A 24330-nucleotide genomic window follows, 5' to 3' on the forward strand; every position below is an offset into this window, starting at 1 on the left:
GCAGAAATTAGGATTTCAGAGTTTCAATTCCACCAAATTATTTTGGAGTAGCAATTTCTTCTATAATTTCTCTTTCTCTAGAGGGAAAATAATCACTTTATAACACAGATTCCCAGTGCCACAGGCCATAAAGATGTGCTGTGTACATGTGGTCCCAGTGGCTATGGGTTAAAATCAAATTGAGCTGAGCCTTAATCAGTTCTAGAATGTCAGATTTTATTTGAAAGTAAGTACTTAAAAACTTAACTATTAAAAATTCAGAATTGAGAGTCAAAACTTTCAAATGCCATTGAAAAGAAAGTTATTCCTGAGCATTGTCAGTTGACAGTATTTCTGTGGTCATTATACTGTGTCCATTTACTGACTTGAAACTCAACTGAAGGCAGTGAAGGAGCAAGGTATTTTCTTTGGCTTTGCCACTTCTGATGATTCTGTCACCAAATTAGTAAACTCTTGTTCTTTTGTAATGGTAACAAAGATAACCCATCTCCTCTTCAACTCCTGGTCTACAATAATGCAATTTCATTGAAGCCGTCCAACGAACATTTTTTGCACTGCCTGAAGAAATGCTCTCCAAATACTTTCTGAAGCAGACTTAAGATGTGTTGTGCCTATTATATATAGAGAGTATTATTTTTGCATGCACTTGTGGCTTCAACAATCACTCAAGAAAAATTTGTCCTTAAACTTTGAATCTAGAAATGTGAATATCAGCTTTTAAAGATAACAAAATTGTGTATCATCTTCACTTCCATTTTCATTGCATGCATTCAAATTCGGTGTCTTCCCTGGGGAAGAATGATACGGTTTTACAAGGGCTCCAGAATGCCAGCAGTGATAGTGAAGTCGGTTCCAAGGGTTAAGGCTAAGGCTGAATAGCAGCCCATTCTGGACATACACTAAAGCTGAATGAAGGCTGATTTCAGTCTATCTGATGCAGAACAGAACCAGAACATATCTGTCCACCCCAACTCTCTAAACTGGCTATAAGATTGCTCTGCCGCTGGACACACTCAGACCTCTACATAAAAAGGTCTCCCCAGTTCCACTTTACTTATGTCTCCCAAAACTCCTAGCAGGCTTTTTGAAAAAACCTATGTATCTACACATCAGTTTATCTGGAACAAATGCTTTGCACTAGTGAGCAGAGCTGAACTAATCTTAATGGAAATCCCATTTCCCCTTTTATAAGTGACAAGAATCTAGTCCCATTTTGGCTCTAGAATTAAAGGCAGAAAACAATGTTAAGAAAATGGATGATATTTCAATTCATTGATCAAACATGGGACCAATTTCTGAAAAATTTGGAGAAGTAGACGTTCCCTAAGGCCACACAAATCTATGAAATACAAGAACCAGGATCTAAACCTAACTCAAAATGACATGTTTCCAAACATCACAGTTTGGAAGTGCTGTCAGGTCACAGAGTGCAAAACAAACTTTGAACAATATGGACACAATGATATGACAATCTTTATAAATCTCTGTAGCAACTATAAATGCCCAATGAGCATTTACTAAATTAATATGGTAGACCACTCAAAGATTCACACCAGGCACCAGATTTTCAAGCCTATAGCATTTAAGAAATAAGACCATCCCAAGTGTCAACGTTGTTCCCAAACAGACCAAATCTATAAGGTAATAAAAGGCAAGGAGGATTTCTGGCAAGACAAGACAAAATCAAGGATTATAAATCTATAGTTTTATTAAGACAAAAACTGACAGTGTTGGTATGAAGTTTACATTTAAACAAAGTTTTCACAGAAACCTAACAACATGCCTAAAAAGATTTAAAACAGAGTTCTAAATGCAGGTCTAGATGATGTCAAGAACCGATGGATCTCATAATGAGACAGCATTTTGGGTATTAATTCTTAGGATTAAAAAAAAATTTTTTTTTGTTTTGTTTTAAAGTGAACCACTGCCCCAGTATGAAAGTTTAATCTCCTCCTGAGACTAGGGCTTTTGAAATCATTCAACTCTTGAAGTGTGATTCAGTGAACTTGTGCTGTCAGTGACTAAACTCTGCAACCAATGGTTTCAGAGTTTAAAGTTCAAAAAACAGAGGGTGTAATAGTTTTTCACCCTAAGAGCCCAGGCCCTTGTCTTTTTCCTACTCTCCCACCTCCTTACTACCCTCTGCTCCTCCCCAAATACCTCAGCCAGTGGCTTGGATGGACAAGCTAGTATTTGTAACTTCATAACTGGAAAATAAAGGATCTTCTTGTCAATTTCAAGAATTAGCACCTCTAAGACAGAATGATCTCCCTGTGTATACGCTCCAATAGGACATTTCCTCCTCAGTTTCCATCCCCCAAATGGCAGCTTTGGTAACTTCTTAACTGGCTTAGTCTTTTGCTGGGAATAGCATTAAGCTCAGGCAGGGAACACCTTGGCTTATAGGTTTCAAGCATTCACAGCTTTTAAATAGTCTCTCACAGTCCTCATTTAGGTTGCCAATGACATTTTTGGAAAAGATAAAATATTTGGGACACAGAACCGAATCATTGTTAGTTGCTCCTTCTTTCCTTTTTCACCATTTCCCCAATCAAGCCCCAAATTTTAACAAAAATGATCCTACTCATCTCCCTTCCTTCCCCCCCCAGCCCTCCCACCCCCAAATAATACACCAGTAATAGCCAAAAACTACACACATGCTACGCTGTAAAAATGCAGTTAACACTATTGGGAAGAAGGCTGTGGGTTGTGGAGATGCTCTTTGAAGATCTACAGTTATCTTTTGCTCTCCCACACCTCATTCTGCAAGTTTTGTCCTTCATAGAAGGCCCTCTGCTTTTCTCAGCAAAGTGCAGAACAGGTTGCCTTAAAACACTGACCCTCCTTCCCCTCCACCGGGATGGGTGTGCAAACTATACAGCATGGAACGGCTTAAAGCACTTGGGCTGCTGTAGGGCACAGAAACTATACTGGCTCTTCAAAGGACATCTTCTCAAGCCACCTCTATGGTGTCAAGACAAGTAGAACTCCTTCTTTCCCCGCTTGAAACCCACAGTCAGATGTGACAGGGGCTGGTACTGAGGAGAGTTAATTCTTGTCATCTTTTTTGTCATCATCCTCTGAGGGGTAGGAATGCCACGTCAGCCTTTCCTCATAGAAGGATATGACAACCTGTGGGCACTTGACATTGGCTTCCTTGGCAGGGACCAGGTCAGCCTCATCAGAGTTTTTCCTGTAGAACAAAGCAGAGAGACTTTGAGAGCAGGTGCTGGTGGTCTCCTAACTTGGATCACCCAAGGGATTAGACTTTAAAAAAATTTATTCCAGAAGAGCAGGCCAGGGAAGGATAACAACATGGCCCAAGCAGCATTTAGTCAAGTGGCATCCTCAGAGCTCCCATTGAAAATGCCCTCTGGATGTCTTTGTTTTTTAAAAGTTAACTCTTATCTATAACATCTGGAACCTCTAGGAAAGGCAAAAACAAAAACAAAGCAAAGCATGACTCTCAGGTTCTCTGAGAGAATAAGAGAGGCTACAATGCTCTTTTCAAAGCCATATCCCAGCTGCTAAAAGCCCATGAGAGATGCTGGCTTTGTAATAGGATTTAATATCATGTTAGATAATAAGATTTATTACCAATCTGGCATTGACCATAGCCAATGCAGGTGGACACTTTCTTGCTGACTCATAATCATACTGTTTAACATCACCAAACACCATGCTCACACAGATATGCTACCACTCCCAGGTGCTTTGAAATGGTGCTTCAACACGGGAGGCAGAAATAAAGGGATTGTCACATAATTCTCTTATTTTTCTGAATTTTAAAATCCTCTCAAAAATTGAAAACCACATACATACTACAAGGATTTAGGAGTAAGATCTATCTTCAGATCATTGGAAATACCCTAGCCAGAAGCAGTAGGATAGGGCAGGCAGCAGACATGCAAGATGGGATCTCTGACGAGGCACTACCCCAAACTTGGAACCCCAGCAACAGGTAACCCAAAGCCACACAGCCCCATGGAACCAGAGAAGAATAAGCCAGTAAGGTATGTTTTCGAACAATGGATTCAACAGAATGGGAGGGAAAGGAGTATAATAGTATGGGAACCTGAAGCAGGCTGCCCCTTGCTGACAATTCAGCAACACCCTTCTGAGGTCATTCAGTCATTTCACTACAGAGAAATATTAGTTACTTTGGGAAATGAACAAGTATCTCCACTCTCCAAGAAAATCACTTTAAAAATGAACTTGGTTTTATAATCAACATCCAATCTTAACTTGCAGAATTACATTCATCTATAACCTTCACACACACTAGTCAGTCAACCAAAGGAGTGTAATCTTATGCAATGTGGAGATACTACTGTTGTTCAGACTAGTCACAAACACAGAAGTGTATTCTAATTGGAATGAATTAACTCCTGGTATTAATTCTTTTCCCCCAAATGCAGCTCCTTAAAAATGAACTTTTCTCATACAGGCTAGCAATAAATCAGCTAAAAGAAAGTCAGATTCAGTAAACACCTAAGGAATGTATGGGAAGAAAACAGAGGTTTAGCCAGTTGTGACATAAGACTTAAGTGTTAAGTTAGGTCTCTCCCGCTAGAGAGGAGAAGAATTAGTACAGAGTTTCAGAGAAGGTCCTAGACTGACAAAGGATGAAGCCCTCAGAATGCTGCCTTCCTTAGCAAAGGCTTAGAATTATTCACTCCTAATTTATATTTTAAGGATAATGATTGAGCTCCACTTTGGAGCAGGGGTGGGGGGAACACAGGCATTTCCAAAAAGCAAGAAAAAGGGAAGCCCTCCTTTTGGATAGACAGAGAATTTGGGGTTAATTAGAGTTCTTAAGATTCTCAAGACAACTGGTTTGATTATGAGGTTTCATGAAGTATTACTACCATTGGTATCTACACTTAAATGGAAAAAAGTAGGCTTCTCTATGCTCATTAGAGTAAAAGGGCCTTGCTGACCCCTGCTGGCAGATCCTGCAACTGTAGAATGTGCACAAACTGGAAAGGATGTAACAGTCAAGGACAAAGGAAGAGCTACAGAAATTCTTTCCTAACCCTGAGAAGTTGACAGAATTTTTGATCCTGGGGCCAGCCAGATCTTTATTAAGGAGGTGACAGAAGGGAAGGGTAGTTCAATCACATTTCTTCATGTACAGAAGGGAAATGTGATTCTTCCCCATACCATTTACATTCTAGATTTTCTCCCACCTCCTAAAATAATGGGCAAAGATCTGAGAATCCTAAGGGCCCCTACCTATAACTCATGAGTCCAGGCTGGCAGAGAGGCCAAGGGTCACTATCGAAGGACTATGCCATCTTAAAGATTCCACACCTGGGCAACTGGAATTTCAAACGTCCAGCCCTTTTTTCCTCTGGCGTGGAACAGATGGGGAGAAGAAAAAGACAACCACACAGAGCCACTGGCAGCCACTCACCATTTCATCAGGAACATGAGTTCTCCACTGGAGTCTGTAGCTCCAATAATCCGCTCCGGCTCCAAACCCCGGGCAAAGCCTCGTGGCTTTTCAGACTGTAAAAACCAAACAGATGGAATAATTTTAACTATATGGGACTGTTCCCCAGACTGGAGCCACTCCTGTTTCTCTGATAATGTAATCAAACCCTTTTGCCAATATTTCACCATTCTTTTGGCTCTAAGTCACAGGTCTTTTAGAATCCTGAGTGATTATGCCATCAAGGTCTGAAGTACTTGAGGTTTCCTCATATGTAAAAAGGGACATACATCTCAAGCAAAATGTATGTTCACCACTGTCTCTTCACCTTCAAAAGATAACTTACTTTAAGGTATTGAATTGATTAAAACAGCAACCTCAAACCTGTAATGATTAAAACATTGAAAGCAATCTACTCAGGAATGAATTCCCTTGCACTTATTGTTCTTAAACCTCGGATAAAATAAAAGTAGATTATGTGGCTTCACGAGAGTGAGCTCCCAAACACATTTTAAGCATTAGCCTATCCAAGAATCCAAAAGGACTAAGATGGCTGCTGAGATCCAAAAAGCAGCAGAACAAAAGTGCTTAAACTATCTGGCTCTCAGCTTCTTTGACAGCAGCATGAATTTTGGGGTAGTAAGAATTCTTACTTCTAGCCTTACCTCTTCTTTCTTCTTCTTTGGTTTGCTCTCCTCCCCCTTATCTTCAGAATCAGAATCGGCTTTGCGCTTGCCTGCCTCTGATTTATCTGTCTCGTGTGCTGTTTTCTGTGACTGCAGAAACTCCGCAATGAGGTCAGGGCAATCCAGGTTCTCTTCTGGCTCCCATGTGTTGTCCTCACTGAAACCAGAGGCACACGAGTCACACTTTCCGCTCAAAGTTACACATTCAGAGTAACGGTAAGCACAGGAGGGCAAGAGCTGGTGTCCTTGGAATAGAGGAGCTAATGATAACAAATAACTAGATCCTGTCCAAGACCAAGAACCTGACAAAGCTGAAATTTCTTGGGAGATGGTAGGGACATTTTAGTACAAACTGAAATCTTAGAATCTTGCCTCCTTCAAAAGAAAGTTATTTTCTCTTCGCAAACTTGGATCAATCTAAAGCCACAAACAAAACTGCTTCTCAGAAATCACCGTCTTGTGTAAATAGCACTTTGTATATGTAGGTCATTTTCCTAATTAGACTAGAAGCCGTGAAGGCCAGGCCTGAGTAACACTGTACCCATCAGAGCACCCGAGCTCTTACACGTTACCAGTCTCCTGAGAAATAGTTGGTGACCAAATGAATGGCTTTTCCTGGGGCAATGAAACTCACTCTGAGAATCCCTTCCACTTTAGGAGGTACTCCACTTTGCCCTTCACCACTCGACGGTCAAGAACTTTCTCCACCACATATTCTTCTTCCTCCTCTTCTAGCACCTCCTCCACTTTCTTCTTGTTTTGTTTTTTCCCCATAGTGCCCGCCAGCTTTCTGGTATAAAGGGTGACACTGCTAAAATGATAAAAGGAAATAAAAAGGACACTAAGGCACACTTTTCTTAGGTGAATATTTGGATGGTAAGAAAAGCAAGGATACCAGAGATGACTTTAATAGTGCATGCTGCTATGTTATGGCTATTCATCTTCAATACACAATAATTTTGATATGTTCAGCTAGAAAGTTTCCTACAACAGCTCCAACTAATCTGACAGCAAAACTTTATTCCTGCATATCCACTTGAAACTTTTACACCCATTCTAAGTCATAAAATCTCACAATACCTTTACTTATGGTATCTAAAATGTTACATTAATTCAAAAGAAAAGCAATCCTCCTAAAAATCAGGTAGGTACATACATCAAACCTATATACATATAACCTCAGATCCATATGTTCTCCTGTTCTCTGAATGTTTTCCAGTTTCATCATAATATTGGATTTGGTTTTTTACTGTGTGAAATGGCACATCCTATTTATTAAACATCTAGTTTAATTTTCTCTTTTGTATACGCACATATATAATCCAGTCTTCTGCATTGTTAAAACATCATCTCTTTTGAGTCCCTTTAAGGTTCTGTATGCAGTCTTCCTGAATGCCACCATTAATTTATAATTTGCTAGTTTCTTGTTAACTTTTTACCCTACTTTTTACTTCTAAGGCTGAGAAAGATCCATAAAAATGCCAGAATGACCATGAAATTCTCTAAACTGGAGCACCAAAAGAATTTGGAAGTAAGTAGGGAGAAAAAAAAGGTAGTTACCACAGATAACAGAACCTGAATTTATTCTTCTGTAAAATACATCATCAGGCTGGGAACTTTCAACCTTCAAGGGTTTTTCCAGTGCTAAAATTCCAGTCTCCTATAAATCTATTTTCTTTAGTCCTTCATATAACTATTTTGACTGCTGGGAGGCATAAAGCCTTATGATTACAGATGTGTCAATAGGTGGCGCCATAAGATATCAATACAACAAAATTGATCTAAAAAACTGGCTGAAATCTACAAATTGATGAATCAGTTCCCAAGAATGAAATACAAAGAATCAAGAGTAAGGCAGATGATCCAAGACAAAAAAGTAGTTACTATTATGTTTCATGTCTGAATTTAAGGCAATGCCAATTTGGGATTAAACTGGTTATCCCTAGCATCCTTAAGAAAAGAAATCTTACTTAGTGAAAGTAGAAACTCTTTTAAATATTTTTAAACTGACATGTGTAGACACAATGTATTTTAGAAAGAGTTCATCTACAGACTATACGAAATATAACAAATCTTTCATAAAAGTCAGGCTCACTGTTATCTACAGATAACAGTATCTACAGATGCTTAGGTTTATATTCTTGAGATTTTTCTTACATCTGCATATATAAGCAATACTGACTTACAGAAACAAACATTTGTTTGGCTACTAAAAAATCCTAGATATTGCTGAACACTGGAGATTCAAGAGAATAAGCAATGGTCCCTGCCTTCCTGAAAAAAAGAAAAATTGGTAAGAAAAAACGTAGATACCTCTTCCACTAACGGTATTCCAAACTTCTGCTGAGTGGCACAAACAGATGTTTTCTGAGGTGATTTTAGTGTGGCCTAAGGCAACACCCAAGGCCCCACACACTTCAAAACCAATTCTGTGCTAAGATTCTTTCTCTCCATTTGCATACCAAAGACTGCTTTCCTTCCTCCCCAGCCCCTCTGTCTTTTAGAGAAAGTACCCCATGAGTTTTCCTTCCCTTCTGTTACTGAACAGACTAATCAGTGGATTGAATGGTAACTCTGGCTAATTATTGGCTAGCTTCACTGTTCTCTGACTCAGAGGCCGTTGTTTCTTCCTGGAGGGAGATGCTTTCAGGTTTTCAGAATTCTGATTGCCATGACAAGTGTTATTTAATGAGAAGAAAAAAAAATCTAATTTTCCTTTTGGATAAATGCAGTAGTGCCTGCTGCCAAGAACAAGCGCTACTCCCTGCTTGCTTCTTTCACTGTCAGTTGAAGGGGTAGCAAGATTCATCAAGAGTCTGGTTACAGTGCAAAGAAAAATAAACTGACACCTTTAGATAACAAAGGGTACCACAACTCCCCACATTAATTTGGACTTGGAAATTTGAAGATACTCCCTTTCTCAACAGCCAGAGGGAAACAATGGGTTACAGACAATCCAAAACCAACAACTGTCCCCTAGTAACCCCTTTTCCAAGTAATTAAATTTAAGAAAGTAAAGGAAAGGCATTCTATCACTCTGGCTTCAGAACTGAGACCTATTTAAGGCTCTGTGTTGTCTACATTAATAGCTATATTTGTCTTACAAAAAGAAACCACATTGAATACTGCCCATCTGATCCTGCTACTGTGGACCTAAAAGGTCAGGACAGCTCCTAGCTTATCTCTATCTACTGCAGGCCTCTCCTCCCCTTACTAAGGAGGAAGAGTCACAGAAAAGAGTAAGAATATGATTTAATCCTCTAGTTTAGGCAAAGAAAACCCCCAAATAAGGGAAATCTAAAGTAAGGCCTCTTGATTTTCATCTTTACTCACTTAAACTTACTGTCTTAAGGGAAACTCAAATGAGAAGTGAAGAATGCAGAAAACAGACTCCAATTTCTCTGAGTCTTCTTAACTGGTCAAGCACCTGTCTCCAGAGGTTGGATTCTTTATATTGGATATTCCGAAATCAATGTGAGTTTTTTCCATATTCATAGGTACTTCTTTGGGGTCCTAAACAAACCATTTGTCAAACTCAGTAGAGGATGGGATTAAATACAAACCCCATTCTTCCTATAGAATCTAGCACCTTCAAATGAGCCAAGAGCCCCCTTAAATATTATGACAGGCCAATTATTTGCATATAGTTTCCAAATGGATTATTTCAAGAGAAACTCCCTCTCCCCAAATATGACAATCTCGAGATATCAGGAGGGACATCTGGAAGGAGGGCTCTCAATTGGAATTGTTTGACAAGGATATTTTAAAGTAACTCAGATCAGCACACTAGCATAATGGAGAAATGCCTTTAGTCAATGCTATTTGCCACTCCCCCTAAGCATCCTTGCAACCAAATTATGGCATAGAAGTGCCATGATCATTGAATAAAGGGTCGGGATATATGCTAGAACATCACAAGGTGTACAAAAAGGCAAACAGTTCTAGATTAGCTCAGACATACTACATCCTTCTTCTTAAGGCTCATCATGATGATGCAGACAAAAAACCTGGTTAGTTGAGCTGCTACACTTTTTATCTAAATACTGAGTCTGCCACATTTTAAGATGCCTAGAAAAATAATACTTTACATTTGTATTGCACTTTACAGTTTACTACCATGTTATCTCATTTGATCCTCAAAACCATCCTGTAAAACAAACCATTCAGATGTTACTGACACCTCAGATGTAGATGAAATAATTCTTCTAAGGTCACACAATCAACAAAAAGTACAGCACTTCAGTATGGACGTCTCCTGGCAGGGCTGGGCTAATGGCCCTGCTGCATACACAGAACTAGGAGCGAGCTACACACTTACATGGAAATTTCCCTCCAGCCTGTACAAGGAAAGGACAGAGAGGTCTCTTAACTTGGCTTCTCCCTACAATTTGTTATCAGTAAATGACAAGTGACTGATAATTTCTTTCAGAAAAGACCTTGGAAAGTATATTAAAAAAATACTGATTTTTCGTTACTGGAACGTGAAGGTTTTCTTTGCTAATTAAATCAGCAGGCAGTAACAAAGCTTTGGTTTTTAGGGTCCCAGCAGTCGGCAGTAACAAAGCTTTGGTTTTTAGGGTCCCAGCAGTCTTCTGAGTCTTTTAAATTGACAAGTGCTAGATGGTGTGGAATTTTTTAAGTTAAGCACCTAGCAAGTAGGCCAGAGAGAACTACTGAGAAAATGCCAATTTTAAGAACCCCAAATTCTTCTACAGTGTCAGTGTCATGAAGAGCAAGAATCATGAACTCATAGCTCTTTTAAGAGAAAAAAAAAAAAAAAAAAAGCAGTTGCGATTCTCCTGGACACCTCCACTCCTGCAGTTAGGAGCCTGAAAATGAAAAAGAGGAACAGTGCTACTTTGCAGGCAGAAGGTAGTGAAGTATTAGACACAAGATTAGGCATTGCGCTTCTAAATACAGGCATACTTCCAGACCACTTTGATAAAGCAAGTCTCACAATTTTTTGGTTTCCCAGGGCAAATAAAAGTTTACACTATACTGTAGTCTATTAAGTGTGCAATAGCATTATGTCTGAAAAAACAATATACATACCTTAATGAAAAAATACTTCCAGAGGGAGGATATAGCTCAGTGGTAGATTGCATGCCTAGCATGCAGGAGGTCCTGTGTTCAATCCCCAGTACCTCCACTAAAAAAACAAATAAGTAAACCTAATTCCCAACCCCCCCCCCAAAAAAAGTAAGTTAAAAAACATTTAAAAAAAATACTGGTAAAAATGCTAACCATCCATCTGAACCTTCAGCAAGTCATCATCTTCTTGCTAATGACTGGTCTTGCGTTGATACTGATGGCTGCTAATTGATTAGGGTTATGGTCTCTGAAAGTTTGGGGTGGCTGTGGCAGTTTTTAAAAATAAGACAATGAAGTTCTGCCATATCAACTGACTCTTCCTTTCACGAATGATTTCTCTGTAGCATTCAGTGCTGTTTGATAGCATTTTACCCACAGAACTTCTTTCAAAATTGGAGTCAGTCCTCAAATCCGCTGCTGCTTTATCGAATTAGTTTATGTAAGATTCTAAATCCTTTGTTGTCATTTCAACAATCTTTACATCTTCGCCAGGAGTAGACTCCATCTTAAGAAACCACTTTTTTTTTTTTTTTTTGCTCAACAGTAAGAAGCAACTCCTCATCCGCTGAAGTTTTATCATGAGGCTGCAGCAATTCAGTCACCTCTTCAGGCTCCACTTCTAATTCTACTTCTCTTGCTATTTCCACCACCTGTGCACTTCCTTCACTTGAGGTCTTGAACCTCTCAAAGTCATCCATGAAGGCTGGGAATTAACTTTTTCCAAACTCTTATTACTTTTGCTATTTTGACCTCTTCCCATGAATCACAAATGTTATGGCATCTAGAATGGTGAATCCTTTCCAGAAGGTTTTCAATTTACTTTGCCCGGATCCAACAGAGGAATCACTATCTATGGCAGCTATAGCGTTACAAAATGTATTTCTTAAATAATAAGACCTGAAAGTCAAAATGACTCCTTGACCCAAGAGCTGCGGAATGATGTGTTCACAGGCACATGATTTAGCACATTTATCTTGTTGTACATCTCCATCAGGGCTCCTGGGTGACCTAGTGTGTTGCCAATGAACAGTAATATTTTGAAAGAAATCTTTTGTTCTGAGTAGTAGGCCTTAACAGTGGGCTTACAGCAATATAACTTTATTGTGTGCAACCTGTTTCACACCAAGTACTAGTTTTTCCATGTGAAATAAGTTAAGATTTAAAATAATAAAGTTAGAGTTAAGGACTGTTGTTCTATTGTTAAGCAACAAAAAAGGCTGAAGAGAGTTTTTGTCTGAAACTGGAAGACAGAACAGTCTGGAAAAAAGATACGAGGAAAGGACCACATGTTGCTAAAACTGAAAAAGCAGTTTTGGGAACCATGCTGTAAACTTCATGTGCTGTCATCCAGGCTTTGTTGTTACATTTACAGAGCACAAGAGTAGATTGAGCATAATTTGTAAGGACTCCAGGATTTTCAGAATGGTAAATGAGCAGTGGCTTCAACTTAAAGCCACCAGTTGCATTAGCCCTTAACAAGAGAATCAGCCTGTTCTTTCAAGACAGGCACTGACTTTTCCTCCCTAGCTATGAAAGTCCTAGCTGGAATCTTTTCCCAGTGGGAGGCTGTTTCATCTACATTGAAAATCTGTTTGTTTAGTATAGCCAAACCCATTAATTGTCTCAGCTAGATCTTCTGGGTAACTTTCTACAGCTTCTACCTCAGCACTTGTTACTTCAGTTGCACTTTTATGTTATAGGGACAGTTTCTTTCCTTAAACCTTATGAACCAACCTCTGCTGGCTTCAAACTCTTCTGCAGCTACCTCACCTTTCTAGGCCTCCACAGAATCGAAGAGAGTTAGGCCTTTTCTGGATTACACCTTGGCTTAAGGGAATGTTGTGGCTGATTTGATCTTCTATCCAGACCACTCAAACTTTCTACATAGGAGCAAGAAGGCGGTTTTGTTTTCTTACCATGTGAGGCTCACTGGAGTAGCACTTCTAATTTCCTTCAGTAACTTTTCCTTTGCGTTCAAAACTTCGCTAACTGGCGCAAGAGGCCCATCTTTTGGCCCATCTTGGCTTTCAACGTGCCTTTCTTATTAAATTTAATCATCTCTACCTTCTGATTTAAAGTGAGAGATGTGCAGCTTTTCCTTTCACTTGAACTGTAGAGATCACTGTAGTGTTATTAAGACTTAACTTCAATATTCCTTGTATCTCAGGGAATAGGGAGGTCTGAGGAGGGAGAAATGGGGGAACAGCTCGCAGATTAAGCTCTGCCATCTTACATGGGCATGGTTTGTGATGCCCGAAAACAATTACAATAGTAACATCGAAGGATCACTGATCACAGATCTCTATGGCAAACATAGTAATAATGAAAAAGTTAGAAATATTGTGAGTGTTACTAAAATGTGACAGATATGAGCAAATGCTGCTGCAAAAAATGGCACTGATGGACATGCCTGACACAGAGTTGTCACAAACCTTCAATTCATTTTTAAAAAATGCAACATTTGTGAAGCACAGTAAAGCTAAGTGCAATAAAGCAAAGTATGCCTGTGGCTAGTTCCAGTGAAAGGATATGAGGAAGATCTGAGGAAACAATGTGAGTGTAGCTCCTGGTTGCCATCATATACATGAATTATAAAGATCCCAGCAACTTCCATAATGATTTCCTGCCAGCTTGAAAGATCAAACTCCAGGGCGAAGGGTATAACTCAGTGGCAGAATGTGTGCTTAGCATGCACAATGTCCTGGGTTCAATCGCCAGTACTTCCATTAAAATAAATAAAAATAAACCTACATTAAAATAAATAAAAATAAACCTAAGTACGTCTCCCCTACAAAAAAATACAATAAAATAAAGGGATTGTTTCATACCCTATAAAATTAAAAAAAAGAAAAAGAAGAAGAAAGATCAAATTCCAGATGTGAGGACAAGACAGGATCCAGAGACCTCTGAAACCAGACCAGTAGGGATTTTTAGGTAAATGCTAAGGTGAAACATTTAGTATGTTGGTGTGATGAGGTAACCATCTGTACTACAGAAGAATTCACAGGAGAACAGACCTTGAGTAGAGAACTTTCACATATATGAGAATCAGAATCACCTCTGGAGTTTATAAATACAGATGCCCAGATTCAATGAATCAGAAAGCAGGGTGTGTGTATGTGTATTATTTAAAAATTTTTTTTTCTAATTGTCATATAACACATGTATTCAAATTCAATTACAAACATACTTTATGTAGGAAGTTCCCTAGCCCCAAACTTGTCAAGGCCTGTTTTTGTTTTTCTATACATAAACTGACCAGATGTACATATGTGAAAATAGATATTTTAATTCTACAGTCTGCCTTTTTATGTAATGTAATGTACCTTTGACATTGTTCCATAAAGATCTCCTTTCTTAAGCTGCATAGTATTTCATATTGTATGGACACACCATACTCCAACCATTCACCTAGTGATGAAAATTTGGGTTGTTTCCAGTTTTTTATTATTGCAACGCAATGCTGCTTTAACCATGGCATTTGCATCTTTAAAAGCTCCTTAGGCGATCTAATGCACATCCCTGGATAAAAGCCATTGCTATAAGAGGACTGGCAGAAACTACATTCCTCAGGTGAAACCACACACACTATTTCAGACATAAATCAATTCTCACAGTTAAAGGGAGGTGAACATTCTACTTTCTCCAAAAATTTAGAATAAGGCTGGAACAATAAAGTAATAACTGATGTTCCTGAAAACAAAACCTTCTCTATATCATATTCAACATCATTCACTCTAGACCTTTGCTGCATTAACAATGAAACTGGAAGACCATTGCTTGAAAGATCCACATAGTTTCTTTCACCAGAAGCTAGTATGAGCACCAGAAGCATATCTTTCCTGCCCCTGACCTCTCAAAACAACTTTATGCCTACAGGGGGTTAAATATTTACTGCATAATTCAGTTCCCTCATCTGTAAAATAGGTGTAAAAACCCTCCTTTGAGGCAAGCTTTTATGATCTTCTGGCATTCATTATCTATTTATATATTCACATATATGTCCTAATTATTAGATTATTTACTGCTTTAAGCATAAGGATAACTCTCTGAAATCCAGTGCATTAGGAACTCAAAGAGAAAATACCCTTTTTGTTCTATGTATACTGGCTGAAATTCGTGGCAAAGTTTTTCTAAACAGCAGAGCAGCTCCAGAATACACTCAAGGAGGACCCAAGTCTGGCTGGTATGAATGAACCAGTAACTACAAAACAGAGAAACCAAGATCTCATTTCTGGAAGACTGAGTCAGAAGAGCTGCCAGAAACTGAGAAATCACATTTCACATACCCAAAGCGTAGGAATTTCTTATGTTCTTCCTATTATTTTGCCCAGGCAGGAAAATAAAGTAACAAAGCCCTTTAGTAAATGGCAAAAGATAAGTAAGAAAAAGGAAGCAAAAAGGATATAAACAATGGGAAATTTCAATAGAATTATTTACAAAAAGAATTTTAAGGTATCTGAAGACCTGCACCAATACCAAAAACCAGTTTTAAAGATTCATATGGTGAAGTTCTATAACAAACTTCAGAAGTTGTGATTTCAGGGTCTGATTTTACAGATATACTTTTAAAAAAAGCCAGTCCCCCAATTAAATGAACAATGGTCTAAGAATTCATATAGCTTTTACTGAGTTCAAGACAAAATCATGACAATCCTTGATTTCTCTCCACCCATACTCCATATCCAGTCTCTTACTATACCCTGTTGATTTTATATCTTAAGTATCTTTCAATTTATACATTTTTTTCTGGTTCCACTATTACCATCCTATTCCAAGCAACCACCATCTCTTGCCTGGATAACTCCTAACCCAATTCATTCTCGATACTAGCCACTGACGTAAAAATGCAGACCTCTTCATATCATTATCTGTGGGCATTTGAGCTGAAGACCACTGTTCCTAACCTATCAATCACAGTTACCTTGTCCTTTGCCTTGTACTTCATTTGACCAATTCCCTTAGCTAAAATGTCACTATCAGAAGCTTAACTCTTCCTATGAACATGCCCTTAGAGTAATCATTCATTTAACAGTTATCTATTGAGCACCTATTATGTGAGGTGCTAGAAAAATGGGGTGAACAAGACAGACAAAACCTCTGGTCTCTTAGAGTTTCATATATATATATGTAGATATATATTTATATTCATTTATATATATATATAAATGTAGATACTGGGGATTGAACCCAGGACCTCATACATGCTTAGCATGCGCTCTATCACTGAGCTATACTCAACCCCCTCAGAGTTTATATTCTAATGTGGACAAAGAAGTGAGCATGAGAGGGAGTGTATGCGTGTACATATGTGCAGAATACAGCACAGACAAGAAGCAACAAATCATTAGTGATAAATGCTATAAAGAAAATATCTTCAGATTAAGTAACAGAGGCCTAAATAACAAGGGGACAAGTCAGCAAAAATAAGAAAAACACACCAAATTTAGGGAATAGTGGGTTCAAAATCCTACGGTGAGAAGAGCTTGCTTTATTTGGGAAAAGAAGTAGAAAGAGTTAAATTGAGGGAGCAGCAGATAATGATAATTACTGTGCGTATCATTCCCCACTTTGCTCCTTCTTTCTTCTAGCTCCTTTTTCCATTCCTTGTTTTCTTTAGCCCTCTTTTGCCTCTAGCTTAGGTTTAAGACCAAGTCAGTTAACGGCTATAAAAGTTTATAACCACAGCTCTACTAGCTTTTAATACCATCTATTAAACAATCAAATCAATAAGCATTTGCTAAGAGTCTGTGTGGAATAAAGGGCGACCAATTCACCCCAGCTAAAGCACTGAAAGCTTCTGAAAGTTCCACATCTCAGGAACCCCCTCAGACCCAGGCAAATGGACCTGTCTGGCCAGGCTAGAAGGATATGCTGACACACAAGAAGTACAGGCTTTTGAAAACCCCATAAGGGTAAGTAAAAACACAATAATTTTCATTGAATACTTAACACTTAACGCATAGAAAAGCACTTAATCGAATCATCACAACAACTCTATTAAGCCCATTTCACAACTGAGGAAACTAAGGCTTTCTGAAGCAAAGAAAATTTCCCAAAGTCTCCCAAGGGTAAGACACAGAGCCAGGACTGAAAGACAAAAACATACAAAAAAGGTAAACAATGCAACTAAAATTCAATGAGAAATGACAGGAGTAGGTAATAAGTAAAAGAAATATAAGCAGTAACAAGTAACCACAAAAGCACTATTTGGAGGAATGGCTAGGGTGATTAGGAAAGGTTCTGAAAAGTTGGGATTGCAGCAGGGCTCCAACAGCATTTGAAAAGGTGAACTAGAGGGAGGCAGTTTGGCCCAAGGAACAACTGTGAACAAAAGCAATGAGGCACTGCTGAGGTAGACTGTGTAAACAATTTGGGTGGGAGTAGACTGAATAGGAAAGTGAGAGGTAACTGCTAAAAATTTTTCAACAAAGTCTCCTTCCTTAAAAGGACAAACTCCTCAGTATAAAATCTAACACCCTTTGGTTCCAACCATTCCATACTCCTACTTCCCTCCAAAACCTACAGTCCTGTCAAAACAGAGAACTATAACCTGAACACATCCTGCACATTTCTTCCATGCCTGGCTTTGCTCATTATTAAAAAGTATGTTCCTGTCCAAGACCAGTAGTCAAAATCCTACCTATCCTTTAAGACTCAGCTTAAATGCTACTTCTTCCATGAAGCCTATCCAACTTAGCCAAATATTTCTCTTTTTCTTGTGGTTCCCAAAGCATTCTGTTTCTATTTTCAACTCACTCAATTAAAAGTAGGTCTAGGTCTGGTGTAAGGTGTTGAACTTTATATGGGTCATAAGGATGGATGGCTCAGACTCAGATAACCAGGGAAAAAGCCCCAGCTTTTTAGGGAATGATCAGCAAATAAATCGGATCTACAAGACCTAAATGGAAAATAAGGAAGAAAGAAGTATCTTTGCTGAGCATTAGCAACTACATATCAGTCATCAAAAGGCAGGTGAAGGCATGTGTAGTATATTCACTTTGTAGTCCTGACTCATGTTTCTAAACTGCTTTTAGTTTGTTAGCTGTAGCTGTTTGTGAGGCAAATGCTTTCCAGATGGAAAACTTTACGGAGCAGAAAACAAGAACTTGTGCCACATACCCAGTGAGCAGGAGCTTCATTTTTAAAAGAATGCCTGCCCCTGAATTCCAGGATCTAGGACTAGAATACCGGTGTGTGAATTTTGTCTGAGACGTGTCCAGAAACTTAGCTAACTTCTTTTCATTGTGCTGATGTAAATGAAACTATAGATATGGCTTGGGTTGGGAGGCCACAAGGATCTGCAAATATCAGTAAGACACAGTGATACCTGAAGCAAATCTTAGTTTCAAATGAAATAAAAACAATCATTTTACTGACACTAATCTCTCAAACACCATAGTTCTGTTAAGCCCTCAATGTGTTAGCTATTATTAAAGAGAAAGACACAATTTCACAAATTAGGTTGCCCCCTTTTGGTCAGCAAATCATAAAAGCTTAAAGGCAAAAAGATTTATTCAAGTTACTCAACTCAAATACTTACAGGATCTGAATTTTTGTCCTTATTCAAATAACTTCTCTAGTTAACCTTGGAAACGCTATTCAATTTCTCAACAGACATCGCTGTAAGTACTATATATCTTTCTGTTGAAACCCAGAACCTCGGTCCTCTCCTAGTCCCTTGTCTAAAGTATTTAAAATTGCGACCTGCACAACCTGCACACCTTTTCTGTGTTTAATATGAGGGTAAGTATATTAAAAATGGAGGCTAAGACAAGCATGTCAAGGGCAACAGTTTTACTCTGCCAAACGTCATAGAGTAAAAACAGGTAAACTGATTACATAAATGTACATCAAGTCATTCTGCTGACTAACACATGGAACTCTTAGAAAGGATCTAAAAGCCCTATCCATTTATTCAACAATATGAATGGTCAACTATGTGCCAGACACTTAAATAAACAAGAAGCACGGCCCCATGTTATGTAAGTCCATAAACTAGCCGTTAGCATTTTATTCCAAAAACTCTTCAGAGAAATAATCAATGATGCAAATTTATCAAATCTAATGCAAAATCTGTTATACCATCAGAAATAGTACATGAAAAAGGGAGAGTTCGAGGGATAAACTACTAGAAAACGACAAAAATGCATCAATTCTTTTTCTCAACGGTGTGAACTGAAAAAGAAATTTTCCTAGTCTCTAAAATGGGCACAAGACATAATGGTTGCTTCTTTTCTTGAGATGTATGATTAGAAAATTAGCATCCTGCAGTCAAAATGCAGGGTAGGGTACCCTTACTTGGTCTCCTTTACTCAAGAACCTAGAAGCACCAAGCTACACACTAGTTACATGTTTAGTGAAAAACAATTTAGAACATAGCAACCAAAGAAAAATGGTACCACAGGGAAAACTGGAAATGACTGAACATCCTGAACTGCCCTAAAGGTGTGACCGGTTCCAACAATGTACTCTTCAATCTTACCATTTTCCATATAAATGTCTGAAAGCACCTTGGAACACAGGCGGTAATTTCCCAATTGTATTAATGCATCTATTCCAAAACCTTGGGCCTTTCAGAACTATTCCAAAATACCGACCTGATTCTTAACACAATTGTGGAGGATATCTTACCCCTGGCCAGGGGTTCTAGCATACTGATTTTTTTGTAAATACCACCAGTTGAGACCAACCAATACATGTTTGAATATAAAAGCAATCCAAGAAAAATCTTCACCAGAAGTTCTGAAGAAGGGGTAAAGTATTGCTCCCTTTGTATTCAAATTTTCCAGCAAGGACAAGCTGGCTAAAAAAACTTTTAAGAGCCCAAGGAGGGAAAAATCTCACAAACTTTCCCTGTCTCCCAATTTCCCACATCATCTCACAATCTCTCACTAACTTACTTCATTCCTTAAATATTAACTCATTAACATTTCTACAATTCGCTGCCCTTTGTAATCAGTAAAAATCACAGATAAAAACTTATTGAACTAATTATGAATCAAAGCAAGAGCCACACTTGGACTTTTTAACTCCCTAAAGGAATCACAGAGTGAAGGTAGTAGGACACCTGGAAAAGGGAAGAAAGTGTTCCGTCCTTTCTCCACACATTATTCCTACAGCCTACCCATCGGGAAGCAAGGGCGGTCGGTTTTCCCCTTTTCTCTTCACACCTCACAGAAATACCCTCGATACCTCCGTCCCACTTGCCCCTGTAGCAGCTCCTCCCCTCTAGAGCCCAGCGAGGCAAAATACTACTCCTCCTTCTAGCCCCAATTTATTCAACAGATCTCCTCTCCTGGTAGCACACTCCGGGCTGCCCAGCCCCCTCTTAAAATTTCCTCGAAGTTACGCTCCCTAGTCCTGCTAGCGGAATTCCTCTGGCAGCCCCGGCACGACCCAATATTCTCAGGTTACAATTTTTAAACCGCGGGTCTCGCAGTCGTCAACCCACCCCACACTTGTCCAAGCATCCAGGCCGCCCCGTCCGTCTCCTTCCCAATTTACTCAGTGTTTCCTCTTCAGCCCAATCCCGCAGCCGCCCACCCAAAAAAGCAGCATTGTCCAGGCCCGAAGAGCGACCCGCAAGTGCTCGGCCCACCGCGAATCGCTTCAATCTCTAGCTCAGTAGACGCCGCCCCGCCCTCTCCATCCTTCTGGCGCGCGTCGCCAGACCCCCCAGCGCCCCGCGGAGGGCTCGCCGCGGGACGCGGGCGCGCTCCCCGCTCCCAACCGCTGCCGCGAGCGCGCGGCCCCTCACGAAGCTCCCGCCGCCACTGCGCGCCTTCCCCACCGCTTCCCCGCCTCTAGCGGGCTCTTTACCTCAGAGCAGCGCCCACGAGCCCGAGAAGAATCGGTGCCGCGCTACTGGCGCGTCGCGTCGGGCCGGCCGGGGGAGTGGCGACCAGGAAAGCAACAAGCCGGGTGACCGCGGTGGAGCCCCTCACTGAAGCGGCGTACCGCAGGCCCCAGCCAACGGCCCTCCCCTCAGCCGAACAAAAGAGCCTCGCACTCTGCGCTGCCCGCCGACCGCACTGCGCAGGCGCGACGACCCGCCGCACAGCACTATGGGATTTGGAGTCCTTTGGAGACTACAAGACCCGAGGTGCTGCGCGCCTTCCACGCCGTCACGCACAGTTTGCGAGGGTTTCAGGCAGTTTTAGTTCTTAAACTCTTAGTGTCGAAGGAGCTGTAGCTTAGAAGGCTGCAACCTGGAAAGTTAAAGCATGTAGTTTTACAAGGGAATCTCTTGATGCCTAGTCTGAAAAATCAAATCAAGTCCTGGACAGTAAGTAGTTCACATCCTCGAAAAATCGGAATCTAACAGGTTTCTCATCGGAGCTTTATCAAATCTCCAATCTGTGTAATCCTCAATTTACGCCTCCTCAAATCTCTGTAAGACGCCTGCTTCTCAGCGTTGGTTACTTCCCCTTCGAGTCCTTCCCTGACCCCTTAGACTCGGTTAGGTCCCGCTGGTAGGTGTTATCCTGGCACCCTGAACTTCCCCTTTCTCATGGCTGAGCCAATGTGTGGCTTAGTGCCGAACCCTCTAGTCTCCATGAGCACCACTCCTTCACCTAGCCTCCCCAAAGAATCAGAGAAATAGGGAAAACACATGTTTGTTATTCTTTGTGATAAATGTTCCAGTTCTCCTGATTCCAACTGTCGCCAAAAATGTTCACATGGAAATTCGGTCTCTCAGCATAATATTTACCCCACTTTACTGTCATTAGCTAATGTCTGTCTGCTCTCGTCGACTCTAAACTCCACTCCAGGAAGGGCAGAAACCTTGGCTCAGTACAGTCAAACAATATTTGTTGAATAAACGATTAAGTGAATTAATATGTTCTATCTCACAGAAAATGGGGGTGATCAAGCTTTCCTTCGTGACTTTAATTCACATCAGATTCGTGGGTTTGTTTTTTTTTTAATCTCTCCCTTACTCCTCTTTTCCCTATCCAACCAGGAACAAAATAGATAGAATTTCTACCAGAAGATGTCTTTATTGCCCTTACTTTGATATTCTACTCAGAGGGGAAAGAGAAAGGCAACTAGTCCACCGCACTCCACCCCCCCCCCCCCCAGAATGCATTTATGTAACATTTTTGCTGAGCCAGGTACTGTGCAGGGGTTCTGGAGAATTGCCATGTAAGAAACCCGTCCCAGCAATATCATAATAGAGTTTTGCTAAAAAGGCTGTAAGAGCAGAGACGAGGGTGGTTCTTCCTGAGACATTATTGGGTTGAATGTCTAGGAAGAAGCAAAAATTTACCCACTCACTCCCTCCTGAAGTGTCCTATTATGTTTTTTAATAACTTTAATGATGAGACAACTAGTTGTCATAATGTTAGCTACTCTTTGCCCCAGTGCTAGGAATTTTGAGTCCTTGATTAATCTTATTTAATCCTTACAACTCTGGGAGGTAGAATTGCTATTTCCATTTTGCAGAAAAGGCTCAGAGGCTGCATAACCTGTCCAAAGGCATTCGGCAAGAAAGTGGTGGAATCAAGATCTGACGTTATTTCTAACTCCAAAACCATATTCCTGCCTGCATAAAATGCTGCCATCCCCAATTCCTCACATTGAGCTGGATTCTGCTTCTCCATGTAAATGCCACCTATTCCCCTACTTATGGCTTCTGCAGCAGCACAGTTCTCTTTCTGTTAACCTAATTCCTCTTTCATATCGTCCTTCTAGTATCGAAATTCAGCCTTCATGTTCCCTAAGGTCTCTCTTTTCTAAGCTAAATGTCACCATTTTCTTAAACAGTACATCAGAGCACAAGTTTCAGATTTAGCCCATCCATGTTAAATTCTGCCTCTAATGTGCATATTTCAAGGCAGAGGGAGCCAACACGGCCCTGTTGCTTTACACCATTCTTGAATTAAGGGAGTCAAAAGTCACCTCTTTTTAGGTAGCAGAGCACCACCGGTTTATGCTAATCTGCAATCAACTAGGAGCTCACTTGTTAATCATCTATTCTGGAATTCTGCCAGGATGGTTGTCAAACTCTCAAGCCTAAAATCGCTGCATTAACAACATCTTTTTTGAAAGTCTTTTGGGGTTAAATGGGTTTCGTTCTTGTCTCTTCCCGTAAGAATGATGACATTTCATTTAGTTCATACCTTCAGGGGTTCTTTTCTTTCTAAGGATAATGGCAACTCAATCATAATCATCTTACTCAAGACAACATTTGAAGTGACACTGCCTCATGCCCAACAGGAAATGTGTCTGTCACACGAAGCTTCCAAAATCACAAGGAATATGGCGAAAGGAGGAAGTGTGACGTTGCAAAAAAGAACAAGGACTTGGTATCAGGCTGAACTGGATCCAATTCTCTATTATTTGCCTGCTGTGTAACTTTGGACAAGCTGCTTAACTTCACTGAGCCTCAGCTTCCTTGAAAATCTAAAAGATGAAAATATTATTTAAGACCTACCTTGCAGCATTTCTGTAGGATTAACAGTAATGTGTAAAGGGGATGGCACCTTGCTGACACTCAGTAAACAGTAGTTATGTTAAGTACAGTAGATAGCTGCTTCTGAGACGTGATTTAAGCAGCAGAAGTAGAGGACTTTTAAAATATTTTCCTCTGCACTGTCTGAAATTCTTTGTTTCATTTCCCCCAATTTAAAAAGTTGTGGTAAAATATATAAAACAAAAAATTTACCATCGTAACCATTTTAAGTGTACATTCATAGTTGTACGTCCATCACCACCATCCATCTCCATAACCTTTCTCATCTTGTGAAACTGAAACTATACCCATTAAAGAATAGCTCCCTATTCCTTCCTTTCCCCAGGCCCTGGCAATCACCATTCTACTTTCTGTCTCTACAATTTTGACTATTCTAAATACTCATATAAATGGAATCATACAGTATTTGTCTTTTTGCGAGTGGCCTATTTCATTTAGCATAATGTTCTCAAGGTTCATAGGGACATATGGTGTAGCATATGTCAAAATTTCCTTCCCTTTTAAGGCTGAAGAATATCCCATTTTTTTGTATATATCACAATTTGCTTATCCATTCATCTGTTGTTAGACACTTGGGTTGCTTTCATGTTTTAGCTATTGTGAATAATGCTGCTAAAAACATGGATGTACAAATAATCTCT

General features: G+C 39.8%; 1 protein-coding gene across 1 annotated transcript; it reads right to left on the minus strand.

Annotated features, from left to right (window-relative positions):
* Positions 1-1688: 1688 nt before the first annotated feature.
* Positions 1689-21255, minus strand: CBX1 (chromobox 1). Its single transcript, XM_010960534.3, has 5 exons — positions 21034-21255; positions 6755-6931; positions 6100-6277; positions 5417-5511; positions 1689-3193 (listed from the first exon to the last, which is right to left on the minus strand). Exons 2-5 carry the CDS (start codon positions 6892-6894, stop codon positions 3049-3051), a joined length of 558 nt encoding a protein of 185 aa, XP_010958836.1. The 5' UTR covers positions 6895-6931; positions 21034-21255; the 3' UTR covers positions 1689-3048.
* Positions 21256-24330: the final 3075 nt, after the last annotated feature.

Source organism: Camelus bactrianus, chromosome 16 (genome assembly GCF_048773025.1).
Source record: "Camelus bactrianus isolate YW-2024 breed Bactrian camel chromosome 16, ASM4877302v1, whole genome shotgun sequence".
NCBI classification, from domain to species: Eukaryota; Metazoa; Chordata; class Mammalia; order Artiodactyla; family Camelidae; genus Camelus; species Camelus bactrianus.

Excerpts from the sequence above, each read along its gene's own strand:
- CBX1 (XM_010960534.3), bottom strand. The coding sequence starts at position 6,894 with ATGGGGAAAAAACAAAACAAGAAGAAAGTGGAGGAGGTGCTAGAAGAG. Across the intron at positions 5,512-6,099 it reads CAAAGAAGAAGAAAGAAGAG|TCTGAAAAGCCACGAGGCTT; the intron begins GTAAGGCTAGAA and ends TGGTTTTTACAG. Across the intron at positions 3,194-5,416 it reads CTCATGTTCCTGATGAAATG|GAAAAACTCTGATGAGGCTG; the intron begins GTGAGTGGCTGC and ends TTTGTTCTACAG.